At 40.7% G+C, this 24,569-nt stretch overlaps 3 protein-coding genes across 7 annotated transcripts in view; all 3 read right to left on the reverse strand.

Moving 5' to 3' along the window:
• Positions 1–31: 31 nt before the first annotated feature.
• On the reverse strand, positions 32–4,425 carry LOC132463061 (solute carrier family 22 member 13-like). The gene is made up of 9 exons (XM_060058954.1): positions 3,623–4,425; positions 3,416–3,519; positions 3,182–3,336; positions 2,872–3,040; positions 2,259–2,379; positions 2,054–2,145; positions 1,465–1,679; positions 1,258–1,366; positions 32–1,004 (listed from the first exon to the last, which is right to left on the reverse strand). Exons 1-9 carry the CDS (start codon positions 3,995–3,997, stop codon positions 743–745), a joined length of 1,602 nt encoding a protein of 533 aa, XP_059914937.1. The 5' UTR covers positions 3,998–4,425; the 3' UTR covers positions 32–742.
• Positions 3,766–24,569, reverse strand: part of LOC132463058 (solute carrier family 22 member 13-like) — a 33,959-nt gene continuing 13,155 nt past the window's right edge. Inside the window, exon 10 of the mRNA XM_060058952.1 lies at positions 3,766–3,864. Coding sequence (XP_059914935.1) covers positions 3,846–3,864 — 19 coding nt within the window. The 3' untranslated portion in view covers positions 3,766–3,845. The remainder of the gene's footprint in view (positions 3,865–24,569) is intronic.
• Positions 7,788–15,998, reverse strand: LOC132463057 (solute carrier family 22 member 13-like). 5 transcript variants are annotated; one of them, XR_009526964.1, is made up of 11 exons: positions 15,062–15,509; positions 14,883–14,986; positions 14,393–14,547; positions 12,406–12,574; positions 11,588–11,708; positions 10,022–10,116; positions 9,433–9,647; positions 9,058–9,166; positions 8,631–8,837; positions 8,018–8,204; positions 7,788–7,975 (listed from the first exon to the last, which is right to left on the reverse strand). XR_009526964.1 is itself a non-coding variant. In XM_060058949.1 (11 exons), exons 2-11 carry the CDS (start codon positions 15,182–15,184, stop codon positions 8,126–8,128), a joined length of 1,377 nt encoding a protein of 458 aa, XP_059914932.1. In that variant the 5' UTR covers positions 15,185–15,323; positions 15,610–15,998; the 3' UTR covers positions 7,788–8,125. The 5 variants fall into 5 exon arrangements, 3 of the variants coding, with proteins under 3 accessions (XP_059914932.1, XP_059914933.1, XP_059914931.1); XR_009526963.1 differs by having other exon boundaries at positions 8,014–8,204; XM_060058949.1 differs by adding an exon at positions 15,610–15,998 and having other exon boundaries at positions 7,788–8,204; positions 15,062–15,323.

Raw genomic sequence — 24,569 nt, forward strand, 5'->3', positions numbered from 1 at the left:
TGGCCAGGCCGAGTAATAAGCGTCAACAGTCAATGATTTGTTTGTTTATTTACTCATTTATTTGGTTCCGTCAACAGAAAAGGATCTGCAACTGGATTGTTACCAAGCAACACATAAACATTTTACTGCACAATAGCTTTCTACTTTGTGTAGATCTTCACATTACCGCAGGCCAGCTGCTTTGTATTATGTACATGTATCTGTATGTTTCCATTTATTGTGCAACAGTGAAATAAGGTTATGGTGGCAAGGGAGACGCCAACGAGAAAACCGCTTGATCAGACTGTAATTAATGGTTATTAGAATTACCTGTAAAGAGGAGTGATACATGATTAGTTAACCCTAATCCGAACACTAACCGTAGCTTTAACCCTAACCCTGATGCTACTTCTATATAATAATGCTTTATACTGCAATAAATACTGTTAAATATGGTTAAATAATGTGGCCTTATTCTGAAGGGATACCCTTACTGTTGTAGGTTTGGAAACTGTGTCTCCAAAAGGTCTCATAATCTCTACTTCAAGTTACGGTTATTGCACACAATAAGTGTCCGCTTTTCAATTAATAATCTCAAAACAGGACAATCTGTACACATTTATCAGTTCAACATTCATGACACAACAAAGTTAAAGGTTCCCTTTTTCCAACCTCGTCATTACGAGGCATTTCGTAATTATCAGCCTCAAATAGGGGCCCTTTAACAATGTAAAACATTCAAACGTTGACACACACATTTCTACTACGTCTTGGTCTTTTCACCCGAGCCGTCGTCCGACTTCTGCTTGCCCTCTTGGTCCATGGCCTCCATCTGGTCCAGGGGGTCCGGAGGGTCCACGACCCGGGTCTCTGGGAGCATGAAGGTGAGGGCCCCCCCCCCCAGGGCCAGGGTGCTGAACACTATGATGGGTATGGTCCAGTGGTACACCGCAAGCAGGTTGAGCAGCGGGGACAGCAGCCCCGCCAGCCTCACCACCAAGGTGGAGAGTCCCGTGGCCGTGTGTCTGAAACCGGCGGAACAACACCATAAATCACATGCTCGAAAAGTTCTATTGTGGATGGGTTTATTGACATTCTTTTTACTCCAAAATAACGCAACGTATATACATGTGCACACAATGTTTTTAATGTTTTAATGTTCAATGTTCGACTAGACATCGAAACATCGACTAGAATAATTATGATTAATTTTACATATTTGTCAAAAATATTTTACAATTTGAAAAAAAAAAAATATATATATCTATCAAGGCCTACCTTATGGATGTGGGAAACAGCTCCTGGATGTAAATATGACATATGGACATCCCCCAGATCAAGAAAAACTGCCCTGTGATGACCAAGACGCCAACAAGGAGGGCTTGGTCTATAATGACATAACATAATAATCCATAACCAATCCAAAACATCATAAGGCCTGTTTATCTTTGATTGAACTGCACCGTCCCCGGCTCCAAACTGCACCTCTGGGAACCATGACGACTAATAAGCTGAAGAATCCCCCGAGGAGAGCCGTGGCCATGAGGGAGACCTTCCTGCCCCGTATCTCCAGCAGCCAGATACAAAGGATGTGGGCCGGCATCTCGCTGAGGCCGAACATGAACTGGGTGAGGAAGATGTTCAGTCCCAGGTTGGAGATGTTGAAGACAACACACAGGTAGGCGAGGTTAATGGAGAACCTTGAGGAAGAACCATGAGCAAGAGGAGAGAAGGGGATCAATGATCAACACAAGAACAGTGAGCATTTCTCAGATTAAATTGTAATTTCCATTTTACATGGATTTCCTGAAATATATATATTTTCATTAATATTACTGATAAATGAATATTACTTATACACGTTATATACTTGATTATACCTTGATATATGAATGCATAAAAAACTAAAACATATATATGTATATTATATATATTATATGTACGATATATATCATATACATGTATGTTTTTACTTTACAGTTATTTACAATATATAAACAAAGACAATTATTTATATAATATATTATTAATGGAATATTGCATAGTATAATATGAATGAATGAGTGTCACATACCATATAAAGGTTATGATAACGAAATACTTTAGTATACAGGATTGGATTAAAAGGTCCATTACGCCTTTCTCCTCAATCGTTTTCTCAGAAATCTGGGAAACAAGATAGAAATGTGTATCAGCATCCGCAACCATGAGGTGATGAAGGTATCAGGGAAGTTATTTTGAAAGGAAAACAATCCAAATTGTAGCTGCAGTTATTTTACCTTATCCAGGAGAGATTCTGGAACTGTTTGTTTGTTGATGGCTGCCGCTTTAAGAATCAGCTTTTTCACTTCCTCTGTCTTCCCCTGCTTCAACAACCATTGTGCTGATTCGGGAATAAACCTGTTGGTCCACACCGATGCAAGGGTCAGGAAATGATTGTCAGTATGGGGCTACGGAACACTATTGGCTGGTTTGAACTGTTAGTTAGTTAAGCCCAGCTGTAGATTTTCCTGTTCATGCTTTTCACCAACATTTTTGAAACACTTGCCGCCTACATTCAAACAATGACAAATCTATGAATGATCTCATCTTGCATGGTTATATATTAGGCCAATAAAGTTCTATGTAAACTTTTTCAGAAATCGTAATTTTGCCCATCCACACAGCGGCACAAGAAAGATCAGCCTTTTCAGATTCATCCACCTTTGGTATCGCATTTCTGAGAATATCTGCAGGAAGACCCCAAAACAGTGGTAAAAAAAACCCATCTGAATTAGAGTGGTCATGGCCTAGAAAGAGTAATGCCGAATGCTCCGCAACCAATGGTCTTCTACGAGCAAGAGTTTCCGCCGTCCAATCACGACAATCAGAACAAAGATTGGATCTACTCACCATATGTAGATGACGGCCAGGGCCATGGGGGTGGCGATGGCCAGCTGCGCCTGCCTCCAGTCCCGGATCAGGTACATGATGCCCGCCAGGGACATGCTTCCAAGAGAATTAAATATTTGACAAACACACAAGCCAAGAGACCGCTTGGCAGTGCCCATCCATTCGGTCACTGCGGGGAGGAAAAGGAACAGGGGCGCCTACTCTCAGACAAAGGCAGTTGCTCTCGACGTGACTTAACATCAAGCCCAACAGCATCCAAAGGTACTTATTAATGAACTATATTAAAAAAAATAAGTTTCATATATATTACCAAGCACAATGCTGTTGACTCGGTAGCCTCCCATCCCGACCCCAGACATGAACTGAGTCCCGATGTAAAGGTAGTAGTTTGGACAGAATCCAGCTGCCACGATGAAGATCATCAAAAGCACTGTCGGTATTTGTATTGCACGCTTCCGGCCAATTCTAGAAAGAAGTGCATCACGATAAGTCATTCTCTCGTATAAAAGTTACTGCTTAATAATTCATTGAATAATACACTTACGACTCGGCAAAGTATCCAAATAAGAGGGAGCCAAGAAGATATCCAGACATTAATACTGTCTGTGCGATCTTCTCCTGGTTAGCTTGGTCACAAACAAGATCAAACTGTTAAAAGAAAGAGGAATTAGGATGTGTCACTATCTTGTGAGGGACCAGTCCCAAAGTTACAATTCCTAATCCCTTCATTGGGCTTGACAGCACAACTTACATCAGTGACTATGGTGGCCTGGTACAGGGTCTGGTCGTACACCCATCCGTCCCGGCAGGCGGTGGTGTGGTTGAGGCCGTATCGGCGGATGGAGTCCAGTGTCCAGTCCACCGGAGCGTACATCAGACAGCGGCTGAAGGAGCCATCCGGCTCGCGGGGAACGGTAAGGTGTAGCTGCTCCTCTTCTGTCAGGTTGGGACCGGCCCCCAGGATCCAGTCTGTGTTACAGTGGCGCTCCGGGTCTGATTCCACAAAGAGCAAACTCCCGTAGTTTAAAGACAGGATCATATTCGGGAACGAAAGGGCGAGCAGGAGCAACTTCTGAAATAATCCCAATTCTCCGACATGTCTGAGGATCTCTCCGAAGTCAATCATGATCAGGCCCTGGAACAGCACTGCGCCAAGAATGTGGCTCTTTTTAAAACAATGACTATCAATGCTTAGCTCCTAAACCATGTAATCCATGGTGTGCTTAACGCTGGTCATGGTATTCATTGCAAGTCGATCCTGTCCTCATCTGTAAGTTTAAAATAAAGTGTGCCGGTGTGTATGACTAGGCAGGTGCCTAGCAGGTGCATTTACATATTGACTGGAGGCATGGAGATACTTTTATTCTTGCCATTTACTTCAGAGCATCTTGGCACTGTCTTTATTTACCCGAAACGAGGCAGGATGTTTCCTCTTACCCTACAGGTGTAGCACAAGTCAATATCAAGTTACTCATAGCATCTTGGTGGTGTGACTTCAAAGGCAGATGTTACTCATAATATGCTTAATCTTTTTATTGAAAGCTAATAGGGATACTTTTTCCCTCTGTCGTGAAGAACAGCTTCTACCAGCTCAGAACCATCTCTAAAATAAAGCACTCCCTATCATACCACAATCTGGAAATAGTCATCCATGCTTTCGTAACATCACAGCTGGATTACTGTAACTCCCTCTACCTTGGTCTCCCTCCGTCCCTCATAACTCCTCAAAATAGTTAAAAATGCAGCAGCAAGACTGTTGACTGGATCGAAAAAGTGGGAGCATATCACTCCCGTTCTTGCTTCCCTTCACTGGCTGCCAGTACAACAAAGGATCATTTTTAAGACTGTTCTTATGGTGATCAAAGCCATCAATAGTCAGGCCCCATCTTATATATCAGACCTTTTACACCCCCACTCAGCCACTAGGTCCCTAAGATCCTCTAATAAGGGTCTTCTACACATCCCCCGCTCCAGACTGAAACAAAAAGGTGACCGGGCCTTCGCTATAGCTGCTCCGCTGTCGAACCAACTGCCACCGGACATACGTGATGTCCCCTCCATTTATGCCTTTAAATCAATGCTCAAAACCCATCTGTACAACCTTGCCTTCCCTCCCCATTAACTATCTGACCTCTGCACTACTGCCTTTGTTGTGTGTGGATGTCCGGTTTCATGTCTTTTATTTTTATTTTATTCTAATGTTGTTGTTATTTTGCCTTCATGTTTGCCTACTGAATGCACTATGTAGAGCACTTTGGTCACTGCAAACAGTTATAAATGTGCTTTTATAAATAAATTGTACTTACTTACTTACTATTACCCATAGTTTTAAAGACTTAATAACTACAGGTAATTTACAGTTACATTTATAGCATTTAGCAGACACTTTAATTCAAAGCCTCTTACACTTAGGAAGTATTTAGGAATTGAGGAATCTATCAAGGAACTTGATAGCTCAATGCACACTTTGCCACTCGCTGCTGTTAAAGACCATGACTTCGTTTTGGAAGCACCCACCGGCACCTTACAGGCCAATTCAGGCTATGGTAGATTTTCCTAAGTCGTGTTGGGGGTGGTGGAAATCCAGTTTATTTTAATTTGCTACCTGACCACTAGATGCCAGTAAACCATACAAACTGCACCTAGAATGTATATGTCAAAACTATCAGTGATATATTCATTTGAAATTGAATTAGTTCTAGAAATTCATATAGAAATGTACCTGACATGGAGATGCGTTATTCAAAGTGTATTTTAATATGAAAATGACAATGCAATCCTCAATTAAATTTGCAAAAGTTATAACAATAAAAATAGAATAACATTTTGTCAAATTCTTTGAGTTCCTTTATTCAAATTGAAAAGCTATAGCGTCCCCGTGATTGCAATCCACTTCGCCACGCTCCGTGTGTTGCGATATTCAAATGACATTTCAATCCGCAAAACGCATTGCAAAACATTTGGCAAAACGTTTTGCAAAACGTTTTCCAAAACGTAATCCAAAACGTTTTCCAAAAAGTCAATATGCAAAGTGGCAAACGTATCAGCCAATCAGCGTCTGGGCGGGAACTACGTCACTTCCTATTGCCTCCAAGGGTATCTCCACGGTGGGTCTCCCGACCTTTTTAAGTTTCCCACCCAGTGCCTGTAGCACTTGGGAAATCTTTGTGTTTACCATACTGGCATCAAAACATACCAGAGAGGATAAGTCGTCTATCCTATCTCCCAGAACACGCACTCTATCTGCTGCATCTGTGTCTTCAACACGATTGTTCTCCACATCATCGGCCAAACTTCGGAGCGTATCAATAATCTCCTGACACACAAACGTTGTTTTTTTTAATACATTTTATTGACAATTAGCAATACAACAACAGCCAGGGGGTACATGGCAGACACATAAAATACAGACACAAAAAATACAAAATGCAGCATTAACTTAAATAAAAATATTATAAAGACACACACTAGGTGTTTTAATAGCTTTCCCATTTCTAGAACATAGAATATTCCCCATGTATTGCCTGGTTTCATTCTTAAACACAACAAAAATTGGTTTCTGATTCGAGTATTTACATTTATGAATATGCCATTTAGCTAACAAAAATAATAAGGTTTATAATAAAATATTGGTTTGCTTGACCAGAGGTGTAATTGAAGAAACCAAACAATACATGTTCAACACAACAAACAATACATGTTCAATACAACAAACAATACATGTTCAATACAAAAACAATACATGTTCAATACAAGACACATACGAACGTGAACAAGGAAATTACGAGCAAGTGACGTAGTTCCCGCCCAGACACTGATTAGCTGATACGTTTGCCACTTTGCATATTGACTTTTTGGAAAACGTTTTGGATTACGTTTTGGAAAACGTTTTGCCAAATCTTTTGCAAAGCGTTTTGCGGATCGAAATGTCATTTGAATATCGCAACACCCGGAGCATGGCGAAGTGGATTGCAATCACGGGGACGCTATAGCTTTTCAATTTGAATAAAGAAACTCAAGAATTTGACAAAATGTTATTCTATTTTTATTGTAATAACTTTTGCAAATTTAATTGAGGATTACATTGTCCCTTTGCATATTGAATCCAATAAAGATGGTATCATGACGACTGAAAAACGGTTGAGGGGAAGATAGTAAAACATGCATACATAATATCTGTGTTGTTTGCTTCAAAATGTTTCACCTGTGGGGGCCTTACTGCATATCATGCAGGTCATAGGCCATTTCAAGGCATATGAAATGATTGATAAAAAACTATTATTTGGGTAATGAGGAATAAATTAGAGGTGGTTTGGTTAGAATTTGTGTTTTGGGATGAGGTGTGAAAAGTAGGTTTTTCAGTTAAATCAAAATTGTGATTATGCAGTGAGGCAGAGGACAATGGTCTTGATGGAAAAGTTGTAGGCCACGCCAAGCTTTATCATCTGACACTAATGTTGTAAGTGTGGGCCAAATGGGACTTAAGATTTAGCCTTTTAAAACTAGCAGGAGAGGCTACAGATTAGGCCCCTATTTCCAGATATGGATGTTTGGGGCTGATCTCGATTCATCTTGAAACTTTGCGGGTGTTGGCTCAAGTGCTTACCCTTCTTGTGATGATTGTCATTGAGTCTGGTCGGAGGCTTCAATTAGTAAATAGTTTTTTTTGCCGTTCAAATCAGTACTTGTTTGTTGAAACACTTTCAAATATGCTAATGCACTATTGGCTTCAGTGGTAGCTAAATTGTTGTTATAGTTTTTAAAAGCCATGCTGGCATGCCGGTCGCAGTAAATCCTCGGAATGCAGGTAAACAGTGCGCTCAGGAGCTGCAAACGGGTACGTTCAGTTCACACTCACCAAATATCAATTCCACTGATCTCAAGCAACTATCAAAGATTTGTACTCAGGACAGATATTAAATGAGCAGAATATTTGACTTTATGAAAAATCGTTTCAATAGCAAACAAAAACTAAAACACTGAGAGACAGGTGAACACAATCAACTGAATAATACCCAATTAACTACAACAGATGATGGAAAAGACACAAACAAGATTTACAACTTCAATTCTACAATTTAAACCATATTATTTCCCCTGTCATCTACTCTCTCACACACACACACACACACACACACACACACACACACACACACACACACACACACACACACACACACACACACACACACACACACACACACACACACGATAATTTGATCTTGAAGGTGGTGGTGGTCATGTGGCAGTGAGTCTAGAGTTTGCTTGAGGTAATAACAGCAGTGTGGTCATCAGTGATAGACCTTCTTCCCGTCTCCATTTTGGTTCCATTACTGCCATTGAAACCCAACACAGAATAGCACATGCAAGAAAGACAATCAGAATGGTACTGTGTTGTACAACTGTGGTCATGAAAAGTGTGTGTGTGTGTGTGTGTGTGTGTGTGTGTGTGTGTGTGTGTGTGTGTGTGTGTGTGTGTGTGTGTGTGTGTGTGTGTGTGTGTGTGTGTGTTTGCGTATGTATGTCACAACTTGGACAAGAGTGACAACCCCTAGAGTAGACCAACAACAAGCTGGGCACTTAAAGCCAAACTTCAAATTCGGATCAATTATTGAATATAGATCAGTTGGCATCTCCTACCCTTGGCCTGTAATTGATGATGGATCAGTTTTTACCTCAGGCCCTCGGCTTGTTATTGATTATGGATCAGTTGTTACCTCCGGCACTCGGCCTGTTATTGATTATGGATCAGTTTTTACCTCTGGATCTCAGCCTGTGCGGTGGAGTCTGCCAGCTCTATCCCGCGCGTCTCTGGAAGCAGGAAGATGAGGGCTCCACCCAGCAAGGTGAGGCTGCTGAACACTGAGATGGGTATGGAGTAGTGGTACACGACCAGCAGGTTGACTGAGGGAGCCAACAGCCCTGCCACTCTAGTCGCTAGGCCCCCTAGTCCAGCTGCAGTATGTCTGAAAACATCATCAGCATCACTGTCCTTGTCTTCATATTCTCCATTATCATCCTCATCCCCTTCAACCCCATTATTAATCATAATCATTATCCTAATCACCCTTATCTTCTTCGTCATCAACACAAAGCATCATCATCACCATTATCGCCATCAGGATTGACAAACTAAATAAACTCAGAGGTCCACTCAAAGGACCTCAAGGTGTGTTGTTTTCTTACCTCGCGGACGTGGGAAACAGCTCCTGAATGTAAACGCTGGATATGCTCGAACCCACTGTCATAAGGATCCGCGCCGTGATGGCCAACACGGTCACAGCGATGGCATTTCCTGTGATGACACAGAGAGGAAACGCATATGAAGCCAAATCTACCATCTTTAGCTTCAAAGAAACATGTGATTTACTACAAAAGAAGACACTCTTATCCACAGCGCCTTACAGTGAATACAAATACATGTCATTAAAGGTGCAGTACGAGAGATTGAGTGGCATCCAGTGGTGAGGTTACAGATTACAACCAACCAAAAGTGTTCTGTTACCCACACCCCTACACTGTCCCGTCCACCTATATAATGTGTCCGGGAATGTGTGCTACCTGCGGGAACAGCCAGGATGCTGAGGCACGCTAGACCCCCCACCAGGATGGTGAACATCAGGCATAACTTCCTGCCTGCGAGCTCCAACAGCCAGAAGCACAGCAGATGAGCCGGTAACTCTGTGAGTCCGAACAGCAGCTCGGTCAGGAAGATGTCCAGCCCAAACTTCCCCACGTTAAACCCGAGGCAGATAAAGGTGAGGCTCACTGCAAACCTAAAAGATTTGATAGGGAAGAGTTTAAGAAAAGTATAAGACACAGGTCGCTGTATTCTTCTACTTATTTCATGTATTTCACGAGGACAGAACTTTTTCACATTTTGAATATTTGTGACTGGTACAAAAAGGGATACAACACACAAACGGATAATAAAACGAACACCAGCATCGATGGATGATTTGTCAATAGCGTTGATTGCTTAAGGAGCTCCAGACCCCTGGAGTAATGCTGTTTCAATAAAAAAAAAATCTGTGGAAGGAGCCTTGTAACCTTGTGTTGTAACAGAAATGTTATGCTATAATGAGTGCTAGGTTGCTTTCAGTTTTTTATCAATATTTCGATTGAGTCCATTGGGTAGACTACAACTCACCATGCAAATACTATGATCAGGAAGCGTTTTCGAAGCACAGGTGATTTGATAAGGACCCATATGCCCCCTTTCTCCACAGTTTTATTCACTGTAATCTGTTATGGATTAGATGAGATTATATTATTAATTTTCAGTAGAATTCCCAGAGTGTCCTCTGAAATATTAACAATATACGAGTGTCTGTTTCTTATATAGAAATAAATAAATATGATAATAATTAGAAATTGTTACAGCCATGGCCTAAATAACAGCACTGTTTAGAACAAGTAACCTCTCCCTTAGATAAATTCAGCTTTTGAACCCATCCAAGGAGCGACCATCTTCTCCGGGCTGGGCCTCAGTAATTCCTATCATCTTGTTAGAAATAGGAAGGAAGACGAATGGAAAACGGCTTTCCAAACACCACTTGTTCAAAAAAAGATTTACAAATGCCCCAGCTGTTTTTCAGGCTCTTGCAAATTATGTTCTCCACGACTTCCTCAACTGTTCAGTTTTTTCATAAATCTATGGCCTTGTTTTTTTCCGGCAACATGGAGGAACACATCATCCATTTGAAACAGGTTCTCCACAGACTCCTTGAGAATAAGCTGTACGTTAAGGCAGAGAAATGTGAGTTCAATGTGGGTTCGGTTTCATTCCTAGGATAAATCTTTGAGAGCGGTCAGGTGAAGACAGGGAAGGTGCAGACCGTGGCAGAGTGGTCTACACTCAATGACGGTTAAAAAGCACAAGTCCTTCTTGGCTTCTCAAACTTCTAAAGACGGTTCATCAGGGACTAGCAGAGTGGCAGGGCCCCTTACCAAGCCCACCTCTCCTGCAACTCCACCTGTTCATGATGCACACCTGTCAATTCATCTCCAGTCATCATCCCAATTGCATATAAAGCCTGGTTCTTCACCCGCCACTGTTGTTTCAACTGTTAGAAACATATTCTAGGCTCCAGAGAAATCAATATTTCTAGCTTAGTTTTGTGTTCCATGTTTCCATGTGTTGTTGATCTCCATGTTCTCCTTGCCCCAGGATCAACAACCCCCTACCTGCCTGAAATCAACCCTTTGTGCTCATCTGCCTGCCTGTAGCGCTGCCTGCCTTTCCATCAATCTTCTCCGACCACCTACTCAGTCCTGCGCGGTCTTCCTCCCTCGCCTGTCCACCTCCTGTTATTTCCCTACTGTTCTCATCCTCCGTACAATAAACCTCTGGTTTAATAGAACTTGGGTTCCTCCTGTTGGGGTGCTTGGGTTCCTCCTGTTCAATTGTAACTGAAACACTTAAATGCTTAAAAAGTTTGTTATAAATAAGAAGGCTGACCTAATATGCATGCTAATGATACTTGATTGAATAAACAAGTAAATACAAACCATTAAATAAATTAGTTTAGTAGACCTAAATAAATATATTATGATAAAAACGCTTTTAATATGATAACTATATTTGGTGTTGTGCAAGTTTCAACTTCCCAAGAGCTAGCTCAAAGTTCAGTTCACACAGATTAAAATGAACTCATTCATAGTTCACAATATATTCATATACATATATTATTTCTAATAGACCTTTGCACGATACCTTTTCGAATAGGGATTCTGGAACGGTGCGTCTGTTGATGGCCGCTGCTTTGAGGATCAACTCTTTGGCCTCCTCTGCCCTCCCCCTGTCCAGCAGCCAGCGGGCCGACTCCGGTATAAACCTTTACAAAAGTAAGGTGAAAGGACTTTCATTGAAGCATCACTGAGCAACCCCCTGGCAGTGATATTTAAGTTGCTACATACAACCCTATATCCACACAGAAATGAGGCTGTTCTGACCTAATCTATTGTGAATTAAAGTGAATATCTAAAAGATATTCCTGTAAATAGGTCAGTCAGTATCTTGCACTGAATGAGGTTATTCAATGGTGATTGAGCCTCTCTCCCGTTGATAAAAGTTTTATAATTTACAGGATAATGAATGTTATGAAACTGGGTGTTTGTTGCAACACTACTTTTATCTATTGAAAGAATTACCACCTAAAAGACAAAGATAACGAAACAGAAATCTTAGAGATTGCCACCTAAACTCACATAGATACAAAAGACAACTATGTCAAAGTTCCTAAACTTCCTTTAAACCCAAAGATTTTTTTGCCAAATAATGATGATGAATGTTGAAAAACATTATTTTTTTTACATTAATTCCTTAATGCAAAAAAAAAAAAAAGAAGGAAATTCACAATGTTTAATTGTTTAATTGAATTTAAAATATTTGGGGAAATAGTCCATAAATAAATAATATACGATTTATGTCCCAGGACCCTTTTTAGGGCCCTCTCCCTCTCAGGGGCCCCCTGAATCGTCATTACGCGTGACTCCTGTCTCCCACTGCTGCACGTCATGACCCATACATACCATATGTAGACAGCAACCAGGCCCATCGGCGCCGCCATGACCAACTGAGCCAGCCTCCAATCACGGGTTAGGTAGTTGATCCCCGACATACACGCCAGCCCGGCAGCCCCAGAGAACTGGCCCCCACACGCACCCAGGGAGCGCTTGGTTATCCCTATCCACTCAGTCACTGCAGGGAAGGAGAGCCATGCTCGTGAGTCAATATTCAGTCAGCAGTATAGCCCACATGGCATAAACCCTCGACATGTGTCGACAACAGGCCTTTTGTGTTTCAGTTTTGAGGTCAAAGAATTAGTGGATGGAAAACAGCTTTTTCTTTGCATTTTATGCGTCTGTTTAAACCCGCACTGTGTCCTTTTTTCGACTTCGGCTCAGTCCTCCATAGAAAAATATCTGAACTAGAAAGTGGGTGGATTTTTCTCAATAAATCTTTTTTTTTTGTCCCCCACCTTGGGCAAACGTACATAATGCAGGTTAAACTATACTATAGGCTACAGGTTCAGCATACCATTATTCTGAATCTGAATGGAATTGTCTGAAGATTAACAGTTTCGTCGTATATTTACATCCAAGATTATGGTGAATGACTTGCACTTAATGTTTGACTGATGTTTCTGCCTTTACATTATAATTGCACTGGGTTCTGAGCTGAGTAAAGACTACTATGTACGTCCACACCAGAAGCGAATTGAGCGACCAAATCGCCGGAAGTCATTCGCTTTCTATGGGCAAGAGCGACCAAAGCGACCAAAGCGACCAACGCTACCAGCGGCCAAAGTTGAGCGACCAGAGCGTCAAAAAGAAGTTGAAAACTTTTTAACTTTATGCAAATGACTATGATTCGCTTCAGCGTCCAAACACTGACAGCCAATCGGAATGTAGACGCTCTTCGCTTGCGTGGATCCCAGGGAACATCGGCAGGCACTTTGGTTCCTACCTACCTTTATTCACTCACTGAACAAAATGTCGGCTGAAGTATTAATCGCGGCTGTAGGTTGATGGGCACCCGATGATGATGATGACATCTAGAACGTTCGTATTTAAGCGGGAATCATTTTAATTTGCTCTCCATGCCACCAATCTAACCAACCAATCGCGTGTAGCATGCTTTAAACAAAAACAAAAAAGTTTTTGAAATCGTCACATAAACAAACTAATCGACAAGACGAGGGATAAATGACAAGGGATATATCTCTTGTCTTTTATCCCTCTATTCCCCACTATTCACGGAGCCTGAGGTGAATAATTGTTAATTAAATAGTCTAGATAGATAGATAGCCTAGTCAAGTCTTTATTAATACCAAACGACACAAATCGTCGGGAATCCATTTAGGTGGTTCGGCCCACACAGGACAGTAGCCTACAAGACCACACAGAACAAGTCTGACTGGACATACACACAATACATCACATTAAAAGACAGACACGCATTGATAGATAGATAGACAGATAGGCCGGGATAGATAGATATGTTCCATTATTTGCCTTGCGGAGCCAACCAGTCCTGTGCACGTATGCAAATTAGCCATGTGCGCCAATGTCTATTTGTTTTGAGTGCGACGAATGAGTGCAGATCATGATTTGCAGATCAGTGAAACATATTTTAACTACTACAGCACGCAGGTTTTTTTGTTCTCGGTTGTAATTAGCCTACATTTTAGGATTTTTTTTATATTGGGGGGAATCACTGTCCTACTTGTTGTCGAAGCACTTTATCGAACAAGCAAAACCGTCTCGGCAATATGGCCAAGGTGGGAGAGTTCACTATTTGATATGGCTGTCTGTAGGGCCTTAAACGCATACGGCTCCTTTAAATGCGTCTGCATAATTGAATTGTACGACTGTATGAGCGACTTGAGAGACCAAAGCGAACAGAAAAATTTGCAGCGAAACTTTGTGAGCGACCAAAGCGTCTTTGACGCTTTGGTCGCTCCTGGTGTGGACGTAAGAGAAGAGAAAGAGACGTGTTGCGTTTTGGTGTACTCACTCAGCACGATGGCGTTCATCCGGAAGCCCCCATACCCCATACCTGCCCCAAACTGGGAGGCCAGATATAAGTAGTAGTTGGGACTAAGGCCACCTGTGAGCGTGAATATAAAAAGGAACAGCACTGGAATCTGAGTGGTCCGTCTGCGGCCAAACCTGGCAGAAAAAAGGTTGAATTGTTATTATTTAGAATTTGTGTCTCACTTTTATTTATTTATATTATTATATAAATAGTAGTAGCCGAGAATAAGTCATATATTTTTATGATGAATATTGATGTGTGAAATACATAGACATAAGGGATACAGTATTAATAATAATGCAATGCAATCGCTACATTTATAGAATCCCAATATTTACAGAACCGCGATAGATCAGTACCAAGAAATCAATAAAATTAATTTTAAAAATATTGAATCTTGAGGTGCCCGCCAATTTCCATCCCGACAGAAAATGAAAAAATATCCAGCCGAAATACAGATAAAACTCACGATTCTCCTAAAGGTCCGAACAGTAGCGAACCGATAAGAATGCCGGCCCCCAACACCGTTTGGGCCACTGCCAACTCGTTCGCCTTGTCACAAACTAGATCAAACTGTATGAACCACATAGAGCTGTGAAACAAGAACTGTTCTCAAAACCACAAAACCCATAACACACTAAGACTTACATCGGTGACGATGGTGGCCTGGTACAGGGTCTGGTCGTACACCCATCCGTCCCGGCAGGCGGTGGTGTGGTTCAGGCCATACTGCCGGATGGAGTCCAGGGTCCAGTTCACCGGAGCGTACATCAGACACCGGCTGAGGGAGCCGTCTGGCTCCCGGGGAACGGTCAGGTTCAGCTGCTCCTCTTCTGTCAGGTTGGGACCGGCCCCCAGGATCCAGTCTGTGTTACAGTGGCGCTCCGGGTCAGAGTCAGCGAAGAGGACGCTGGCAAAGATAAACGATAGTAAAAGGAAGGGGATCCATATGGCTATGAGTAGAATCTTCTGAAATAATCCAAAGTCTCCAGCAGCCCTCAGCATCACTCCGAAGTCCGCCATGGTGCCCTGAATGAAAATCTCTGCCCTGAGACGTTACTCACAAGATTGTTTTAAATAATCTAGTCCATCAATGTTTAACCTTTTTGTTCATTATCTTTGAAAGAGAACATGGGGAAGACATGGAAACAACATGCAGGATCCATGTGGAAAGACGTCGAAGGTAAATAATTTACCAATATACCAGGCCGCCTGGTATTGGCGGCCTGGTGGATTCTGGAGTTTGGAATACAGAGTATCAGAGGTCGGCCTGACCCAAATCAATCATTATCTTCATTCGGCTCCCCCACTTCGGCCTTGGGGCTGATATCTCTCCACTCCCCTGGTTGTTATGCAAACAGATGCCCTGCCACCCTTTTCCTATCCTCCACCTCCCGTGAACTTTGTCTCAGGTTCAGAACTCTTCGTGGTCGTCTCCACGGCGACGGTCGTGTCCTCGTCACCAGCATCAGACGGGAGAGACACTGTTGAGTCTGGGTGGAGATGGAGTCCTTGGAATCACACACACACACACACACACACACACACACACACACACACACACACACACACACACACACACACACACACACACACACACACACACACACACACACAAGACAGATAACACACACACCCCCTGGACTCACCGCCTACTGGACTCCCCCCCCCCCTCTCCGTCCCTCGTTGCAGTACAGTACGCCGTGAGTGATGCGACGCGCCCGTTGGCTGCGTCCTCCCCCCGGGGTCTGAGCTGTGACACCTCCCCTCCCCGATACCCTTCCCCCCTCCCACATGTGTTTGTGATGTTTTCAATATGTTGCTTATGTGCAAAGGTGTTTTTTGCTAATCCCTACACTGTGCCCCCCTTAGAGGAGCATAGTTTAGGTATTCACTTTTTTTTTCCCTCGTTACCCTCTTGTTTAGCTTTTTATTTTTATTTTCTAAAGAAGGCAGCATGTTTGTTATCAAACGAGCCTCTGACAGTCTCTCCGTCCTGTCTCCCCACATTGTCTTTTATGTTTCTTGGACGGAATGTAACTGGTAATTTCGTTGCTCTGTAACATGTGCAATGACAATAAAAGTTCTATCTATCTATCTATCTATCTATCTATCTATCTATCTATCTATCTATCTATCTATCTATCTATCTATCTATCTATCTATCTATCTATCTATCTATCTATCTATCTATCTATCCATCTATCCATCTATCTATCTATCCATCTATCCATCTATCTTTCTATAATCCTTTCCAAAAATTAGGTGAGATTAGTTTGTATCAAAACATAAATTAGTAACCCCCTGGCATTGACATTTTATTTGCTACATTTAACACTATATCCGCACAACAATTATGCCGTTATGACCTAGCCTATTAAGAATTAAAGTGAATATCTAAAAGATATTCCTTTGAATAGGTGAGTCAGTATCTAGCGATGAATGAGATGGCACACTGGTCATTGAGCCTGTGTCCCACTGATAAAATCCCTTGCATTTGCAGGATAATGAATGTGATAAAACACTGTGTTCAAATCTACGTTTACGTGTTCAAATCTGCCTCTTCTGACATCACAAGTGGCCGTGTCAAGCTCGATTTGTACTGGATAGATCATTCTACCTGCCTACTCAGAGGACTGTAGCAAACGTTGCTCATCTAGCCATCATACATCTAGGTGGACAGGCCCACTTGTGATGTCAGAAGAGGCAGATTATCAAAATGGCTTGTAACCGCTACAAGCCGTTCACAGCCTATCACACTCATACCTGGTGGTTATTGCTCTACTCTAGATTAATCGAATCGCAATCGCGATACCAGCCTTTCGATTGTCTAACCGCAAAAGGCTGCGATTTTTTTAATAAAACAATGTATTTTCTTATTTATTGTATTTATTTTATTTAGTTGTACTATTGAGAAAACGAAACAAGTTTGCGCAGCAGAAATGCCTTTATTTTGAAAAATATATATTTTTATAATTTATTTAATTTTCTAAAATATTGTTATTTTGAAAACAGTACTGTGCCCATGTTTTTGTATTTTGTATGCTAGTTTAAGTTTTTATGTTTGAGTTGAGAAAGAAACATTTTAAAATGATCAGTAATCTGTGTGCATTTTCTTTGATAACCAAGCAAGTAGACTCATTACACCATTTGTTTATTATATCGCAATCGCAAATCGCAATATTATCCACAATAATCGCAATATGACTTTTTCACCAAATCGTGCAGCACTACCGGTGGTATAATACATTATATAATATCTATATATATATATAATATATGAATATATATATATTATCTCTATATATATTATATATATATATATATATATATATATATATATATATATATATATATATATATATATATATATAATATATATAGAGATAATATATATATATATTATGTATATATTATATATATATATTATATATATATATATATAATATATAATATCTATATATATATATAATATATATATATATATATATATATATAATATATATATATATTTGTAATGCAAAAAATTGAAATGTTTTAAAAAATTGTGTTTTATAGTCATAAATATATATAAGCGGGCCGGTGTTGCCTGTGCCTTTGAATAGGGAATTAAGAGAAAGGGACATCAGCATCCTACAAAACAAAGCAAACAATCTTAAGAAGGCAGTACAATGATTGGCATTTATAAAAACAAAACAAGTTAATGTGGAAACGTCAGCAGATATCAACAGGTTCACATGCAGTATTATCTAGTAAAATCGTAGATGAAAATAATAAGTTATGAGAATAATATAAGGAAGGAAGTGTAATGACTTTGGTGTTCAATTCTAGGATGAGCGGTACTGCAATCCCTAATCTTTGCAGCCTTCCTATAAGAAAGATTCCCTAACACTGACCCTTTTATTACAGGCTTCCTGAATACCCTGCGTTGCTTTGCATATTTGCGTCTGAGAATAGTTAGTTCAAACATGATTCCGATGACATCCTTGCGTGTTGTATTCCAACTAGAGCTTTGTGGATCTTTAGTTTGTTTGTTCAGGCATGTTCGAATCAGTTCTTATCTTCATGAGGGCCATATTTCTGTAGTTATTTCGGTGGGTAAAGTCCTTTGGGGTGGGCTTTAATATGGACGATAACAGGACCTTGGGGACTAAATTTGACTTTGTCTGCAGTTATAAGCTAAATATGTAACAAATTAGCAAACTATACATATTTTATTTTTTTGTGAGATTCTTCAAGTATCTGTAACCGGGAAGATGTTCTAATCCTAACCGTAAATAAAAAAAATTGTTGCTTGCGACATTTAAACAAAATTGTTAGATTAAATAGTTTTTTGGATCATTGACACATTAATCACGACTGAAGAAAGTACTCGATCCTAAGAGTAAGTTGTCCCCGGCCATGCACATGTGAGGTAGCGGGGGATTTCTGACAAAAGAACCAACAAATGTTTTCGCTAAATGTTTTTTCATTTGAATGTTAAAATATGTACAAACTTTGCAAAATACATACAAACATACAGATTGTGATAAACACATTTATGAAGTACAATGGTTAATATATATGTAAGGACCTCTGAAATTAGGCCCTTAATTAATTATATATTTATGTTATATTACATATAAATAGGGTTCTAGGGGTAGGGGTTCTTTTAGGTGGGGTTTGATGGTTCAGTTTTTTGTACTAGGGTTGTGGTGAGGGATTGGGTTTCCAAATAATTTTTGGTTTTAGGGTTAGGGTTTGGTTTTAGGGTTAGGGTTTGGTTTTAGGGTTAGAGTTTGGTTTTAGGGTTTGTGTGGTCTGGGAGGGTCTTGATCTCCAGAGATGCATATTCAGTCACTATCCTCTCTTGCTGCCAACGTGAACAAGAACAGGAAGTGCTCAATAAACAATTGCCTGTCACTCTGTACACCCTGAAATCTAAATGTTCTTTGTTTTTCCGTCCCTTGTTTGACATGACAAGGTAATTATGAAACGTCGACTTTGTTAGAGCAACTCTATCTTTTTGATTAGAACTCTACATTAAAGGTGCAGTGTGTATAATTTATTAGAACTCTACATTAAAGGTGCAGTGTGTATATTTGGTTAGAACTCTACATTAAAGGTGAAGTGTGTATAACTGATTAGAACTCTACATTAAAGGTGCAGTGTGTATAACTGATTAGAACTCTACATTAAAGGTGCAGTGTGTATAACTGATTAGAACTCTACATTAAAGGTGCAGTGTGTATAACTGATTAGAACTCTACATCTAAGGTGCAGTGTGTATAACTGATTAGAACTCTACATCAAAGGTGCAGTGTGTATAACTGATTAGAACTCTACATTAAAGGTGCAGTGTGTATAACTGATTAGAACTCTACATTAAAGGTGCAGTGTGTATAACTGATTAGAACTCTACATTAAAGGTGCAGTGTGTATAACTGATTAGAACTCTACATCAAAGGTGCAGTGTGTATAACTGATTAGAACTCTACATTAAAGGTGCAGTGTGTATAACTGATTAGAACTCTACATCAAAGGTGCAGTGTGTATAACTGATTAGAACTCTACATTAAAGGTGCAGTGTGTATAACTGATTAGAACTCTACATTAAAGGTGCAGTGTGTATAACTGATTAGAACTCTACATTAAAGGTGCAGTGTGTATAATTGATTAGAACTCTACATTAAAGGTGCAGTGTGTATAACTGAGTGCTATCTAGCGGAACAGTCTGGGCAGAAATGGAATGCGATATTTATAAGTGTCTTATTTAGTGTATATCCGTTGAATTTAGGAAAAATAGTTATTTTAATTACCTCAGAGTGGGCCCTTTATTTCTACTGAGGGAGCGGGCCCTCTTCCATTGACCCCCGCCATGTTGCACTGCATCATTTTTGTAACCCAGATAGGACAAACGGCAATAGAGAGGATGCGTTTTTAATTGATTATCATATTATAACTTGTAAAAGACCCATAGTTTTACAGACTTAATAACTACATGTAATTTGCTGTTACATTTAGGGCATTTAGCAGACACTTTTATCCATAGCATCTACAATTAGTAAGTATTTAGGAATTGAGGAATCTATCAAGGAACTTGTTAGCTCCCATCACACTTTGCCACTCGCTGCTGTTGAAGACCATGACATCCTTTTGGAAGTACATACTGGCACCTTACAGGCCAATACAGGCTACGGTGGGGTACGGTCGTGTGGGGGGTTGTGCAATTCCAGGTTCTTGCAATCTGCCCCCTCAGTAAATCGTACACACTGCACATAGAATTATTAACTCAAAATGAAAAGTAATAAATTAATTTGAAATTGAAATAGTTTTAGGACTTCATATGGAAATGTACTTGAATCGAGGTGTACATTCATTTTAATGAACATGTCTAGTGAACTTTTGCCGGTCACTAGACACGTAAAACAGTGTTCTTGAAGTAGGCCTGTTTTTCACACCTTTCGCATTTGTTTTTCAGTTATCTCTTGCACATACACGTACATGGTCCACATGATCTAAATAGAAAGCAGGCTTCAAGTGGAATTATGTAGAAATAGGTTGCAGAATTGAAGCAGGTAATCATGACGACTGGAAAAACGGTTTAGGAGAAGATGGTAAAACATGCATGCATAATATCAGAGTAGTCTTTGCTTCCAACTGTTTAACCTGTGGGGGCCTTACTTCATATAATGCAGGCAATAGGCCATTTCAAGGCATATGAAATGTTCGATTTTTTGAGGAATCAATTTATGAGGAATAAATTAGAGGTGGTTTGGTTCGAATTTGTGACTCGTTCTGTGATGAGGTGTGAAAAGTAGGTTTTTCAGTTAAATCTTAATTGTGGATATGCAGTAAGGCAGAAGACAATGGTCTCGATGGAAAAGTTGTAGGCCATGCCAAGCTTTATCATTTGACACTAATGTTGTGAGTTTTGGCTAAAAGGGACTTACGATTTAGCCTTTTAAATCTAGCATGATACACAAGATTGTTGGTTCATTAGGCCCCTATTTCCAGATATGGATGTTTGGGGCTGATCTCGATTCATCTTGAAATGTTGATTCAAAGTGAGCCAGAGGAACATGACATAATATAATAATAATATTTACCACACACACACACACACACACACACACACACACACACACACACACACACACACACACACACACACACACACACACACACACACAGAGAGAGAGATCAGTGACAAATTACACTTTGAGATGACAGATATTATGAGAAAGATTGATTGATGAGGTTTTTATGGATTACTCACCAATTGAAAATGTCACACACTTTAAACTACACACCAGACAAAATAAGTCGTCAAACAAGGCAACCTTTAAAAGAGTGAGCTGGGGCAGAGAGAGAAAGGTGAGGATGATAGTTGAACAGGATCACATTAGTAGTACTGTATCTGTTGTGGCAACCCGGCCCGGGCCAATTAAGGACATGCAGAGCACCTGAGGAACAGGTGGAGAAGCAGGGCTTAAATAGCCTGCTTCTCCACTCATTCGGGGCTCTCCCAGCCATGGGGCTCCTGTACGGAGAGACCGGTCCTTGTGGGTGACGGGAGTCCACCCACGAAGGATAGGACCGTTGCTTCCTCCCAGGTTTTTTTCATTGTTGTATGGTTTTCCGTATGAGTCTTTGTTTAATTTAGGATTAAACATGCCTTTTTGGCTTTTTGCCAGCTATGTTGTGTCCTGTTTGGGAGGAGGTGGTTCGCTCACCGTGCCGGGTTGCCACACTGTAATGAAGTAAATGTGGAGATAGTTGCACCATATATTGTGCACAGTACTTACCTAGTTGAAGTGAATCTGGGTGCATCCTGTATGCGTGAAAAATATAAGAGACATGAAACAATCATTTAAACAGTAAAACCTAATTAAGTTTGCCGGATTTCATACTCACTTAAAAGGCTGCTTGGCACTGTGGATCTCATAAAAACAGGTGACAAGGCATGAGGGGAACGTAAAAGGTGGGAGAGGGATGAAACATGATCATTGATAAATGTTAAATCAATTAAATTACATTGATATTAGAATATATTCTAGGGAAAAGTCACTTAATCTAAATATCAAAACTCCCCACCAGACAAAAGACTTGAGAAATAATTACATCATGTATTGTATTCCGCACCAGATTCAAATTTGAGCACATATTTGCTGAGGTTTTCAAGTGTATTACCTGTAAGTGTTGTCCTGATCTGAGTAAAGTTATTGGGGTGCAGCCATGGGTGAGAAGGCACCTGTGGATGGCCTCGGTAGCTGTGTCGAGAATGGTGTTGTGCACATTCACCTCTTATGCTCTCTCCGCATTGTGCCAAGTTCATCCTGCGCCATCTCTCCAGCCATACCTTTTTTTTTCTTTACTCTTTTCTGAGGCAGTGCAGCCTCCACTTCAATGATGGTTCCTTCCTCCCCCTCCTCACGTTTTCCAATTGTCCATTTAACAAATGTGTCTGCAGCTGCCTTCACTGTTGTGAAATCCCTTGTAATGCTTTTGAGGCTAACCTGTGTGGCAGTGACCATACGATGAGCAGAAAGGATTTCCATACCTTTTGTCTGCAGGTACTTGGAAAGTGGAGAGGTTTGCTCAAAGACTCAAAGAAGTTAATATGGTTTCATATTTGAGGAGACCCTCTTTAAAGCCTCGGGCTCTTGCACGTACAGACGGCTTTTCTTTTGCTTGCTGTTCAATGGCTTCCAGTGTGAGCACTGCATCAATAAAGAGGCCGTTGTCAGGTTTTCCAAAATGTCCAAATACTTTTTGAAGAGCATGGTGCTTGGCCCACCACCGTATCTCACCAATTGGAGAGAGCTTTTATCCTGAGTTTGATTCTCCCATAGAATAACCCTCTGGTAGGAGTCCTTGATGAACACTTAGATCATTTAGGAGATGGAAAAGTGACCCACTTTCGATGTTGGTTTGGGTAGTTTCAGCCAGTACAAGATTGAGTACGTGTGCATAGCACCACACATGCACATAGTTAGGAGACTGGGAGGTCATCAGTGCTGGAAAACCTTTGTATTGGCCCTGCATATTGGATGCCCCATCTGTTGCATTTGCAATACACATGCTCTTGTCCGGTTCAGACACTGAGATCAGAGGTGCTTTCAAAGTCGCAAACATAGGCGAACGCTCGCGAACGATTTTAAACATGTTCTGTTAAGCGTGCCGATGTCATCAAACGTTCGTGAACATAGTGTTAGACTTCAGCTTATTTCAAAACTGTTCGTATAGACTCTGCGTTGTGTATTTTCCGTCGTAGTAGTAATTCTTGAAGTCGAAATCAAAGCACCTTGACAGGTTGTATCAGAGGGTTGAATAGATGGTTTATTCCAGGATGTAATACAGCGAGATACAGACTTAGGTTGAATAATCTATAGTGGACGCGGTTGAGGAGCAGTTTTGAGACGTGTTCCTTGGCTGTTGAACCCTCTTCTCACCGAACCAAAGGGTAGGGGCGAGTATTATACACAGAAAAAACACGAATAACAGGTAAACAGAAGCACTCTCAGCCTTGATAAGGTATATGGCCCTGGCTATGTCCCAGAGGACCAGGTCGGTTGTTGAGACATAACAAATGGCAGAATGTTGGAAATAACACCTTGTATCAGTGTGAGAGGCACTGGCCTGTTCCTAGACTAGAAATGTGAACACAGAGAGACACAAAAATACACCAACATTCTACATTCCTCCCTCTTGATCATATTAAACGTAGTTTAAAGATTACCCTTAAAATGAGAATTCAGTGTATCTACTGGTAAACCATTAACAAATAACTCAATCAATAACAGAAAGCATAAAAGGCAATAGATAAGTAAATTCAAATCATACACAAGTAAACCAGGTGTAGGCTACTATAATAAAGAAAATAACAAACTCATTAGGTTACTCATGATTAAACCAAAACAGATAAAAAATTTAAAGAATCAAGAAAGTCAACTGTCCAGACGCCTCCCTCTGCTTGGCAGTGAAGCTCCACCCTTTTTTTAATAGCTTTCACTGTTCCCAGCAGAAGTGTGGTTCAGTTTCTCTAAACAAAATTAAAGGGCCCAGAGGAAGGCCTAGCCTTAGAAACGTTGCGAAGTTTGGGGCACCAGACCTTCCGACGGGGTAGGCTTTCTATCACAGCCACCCTAAGGGGGGCTAACAAGATCGGGGCAGT

Source organism: Gadus macrocephalus, chromosome 8, assembly GCF_031168955.1.
Source record: "Gadus macrocephalus chromosome 8, ASM3116895v1".
NCBI classification, from domain to species: domain Eukaryota; kingdom Metazoa; phylum Chordata; class Actinopteri; order Gadiformes; family Gadidae; genus Gadus; species Gadus macrocephalus.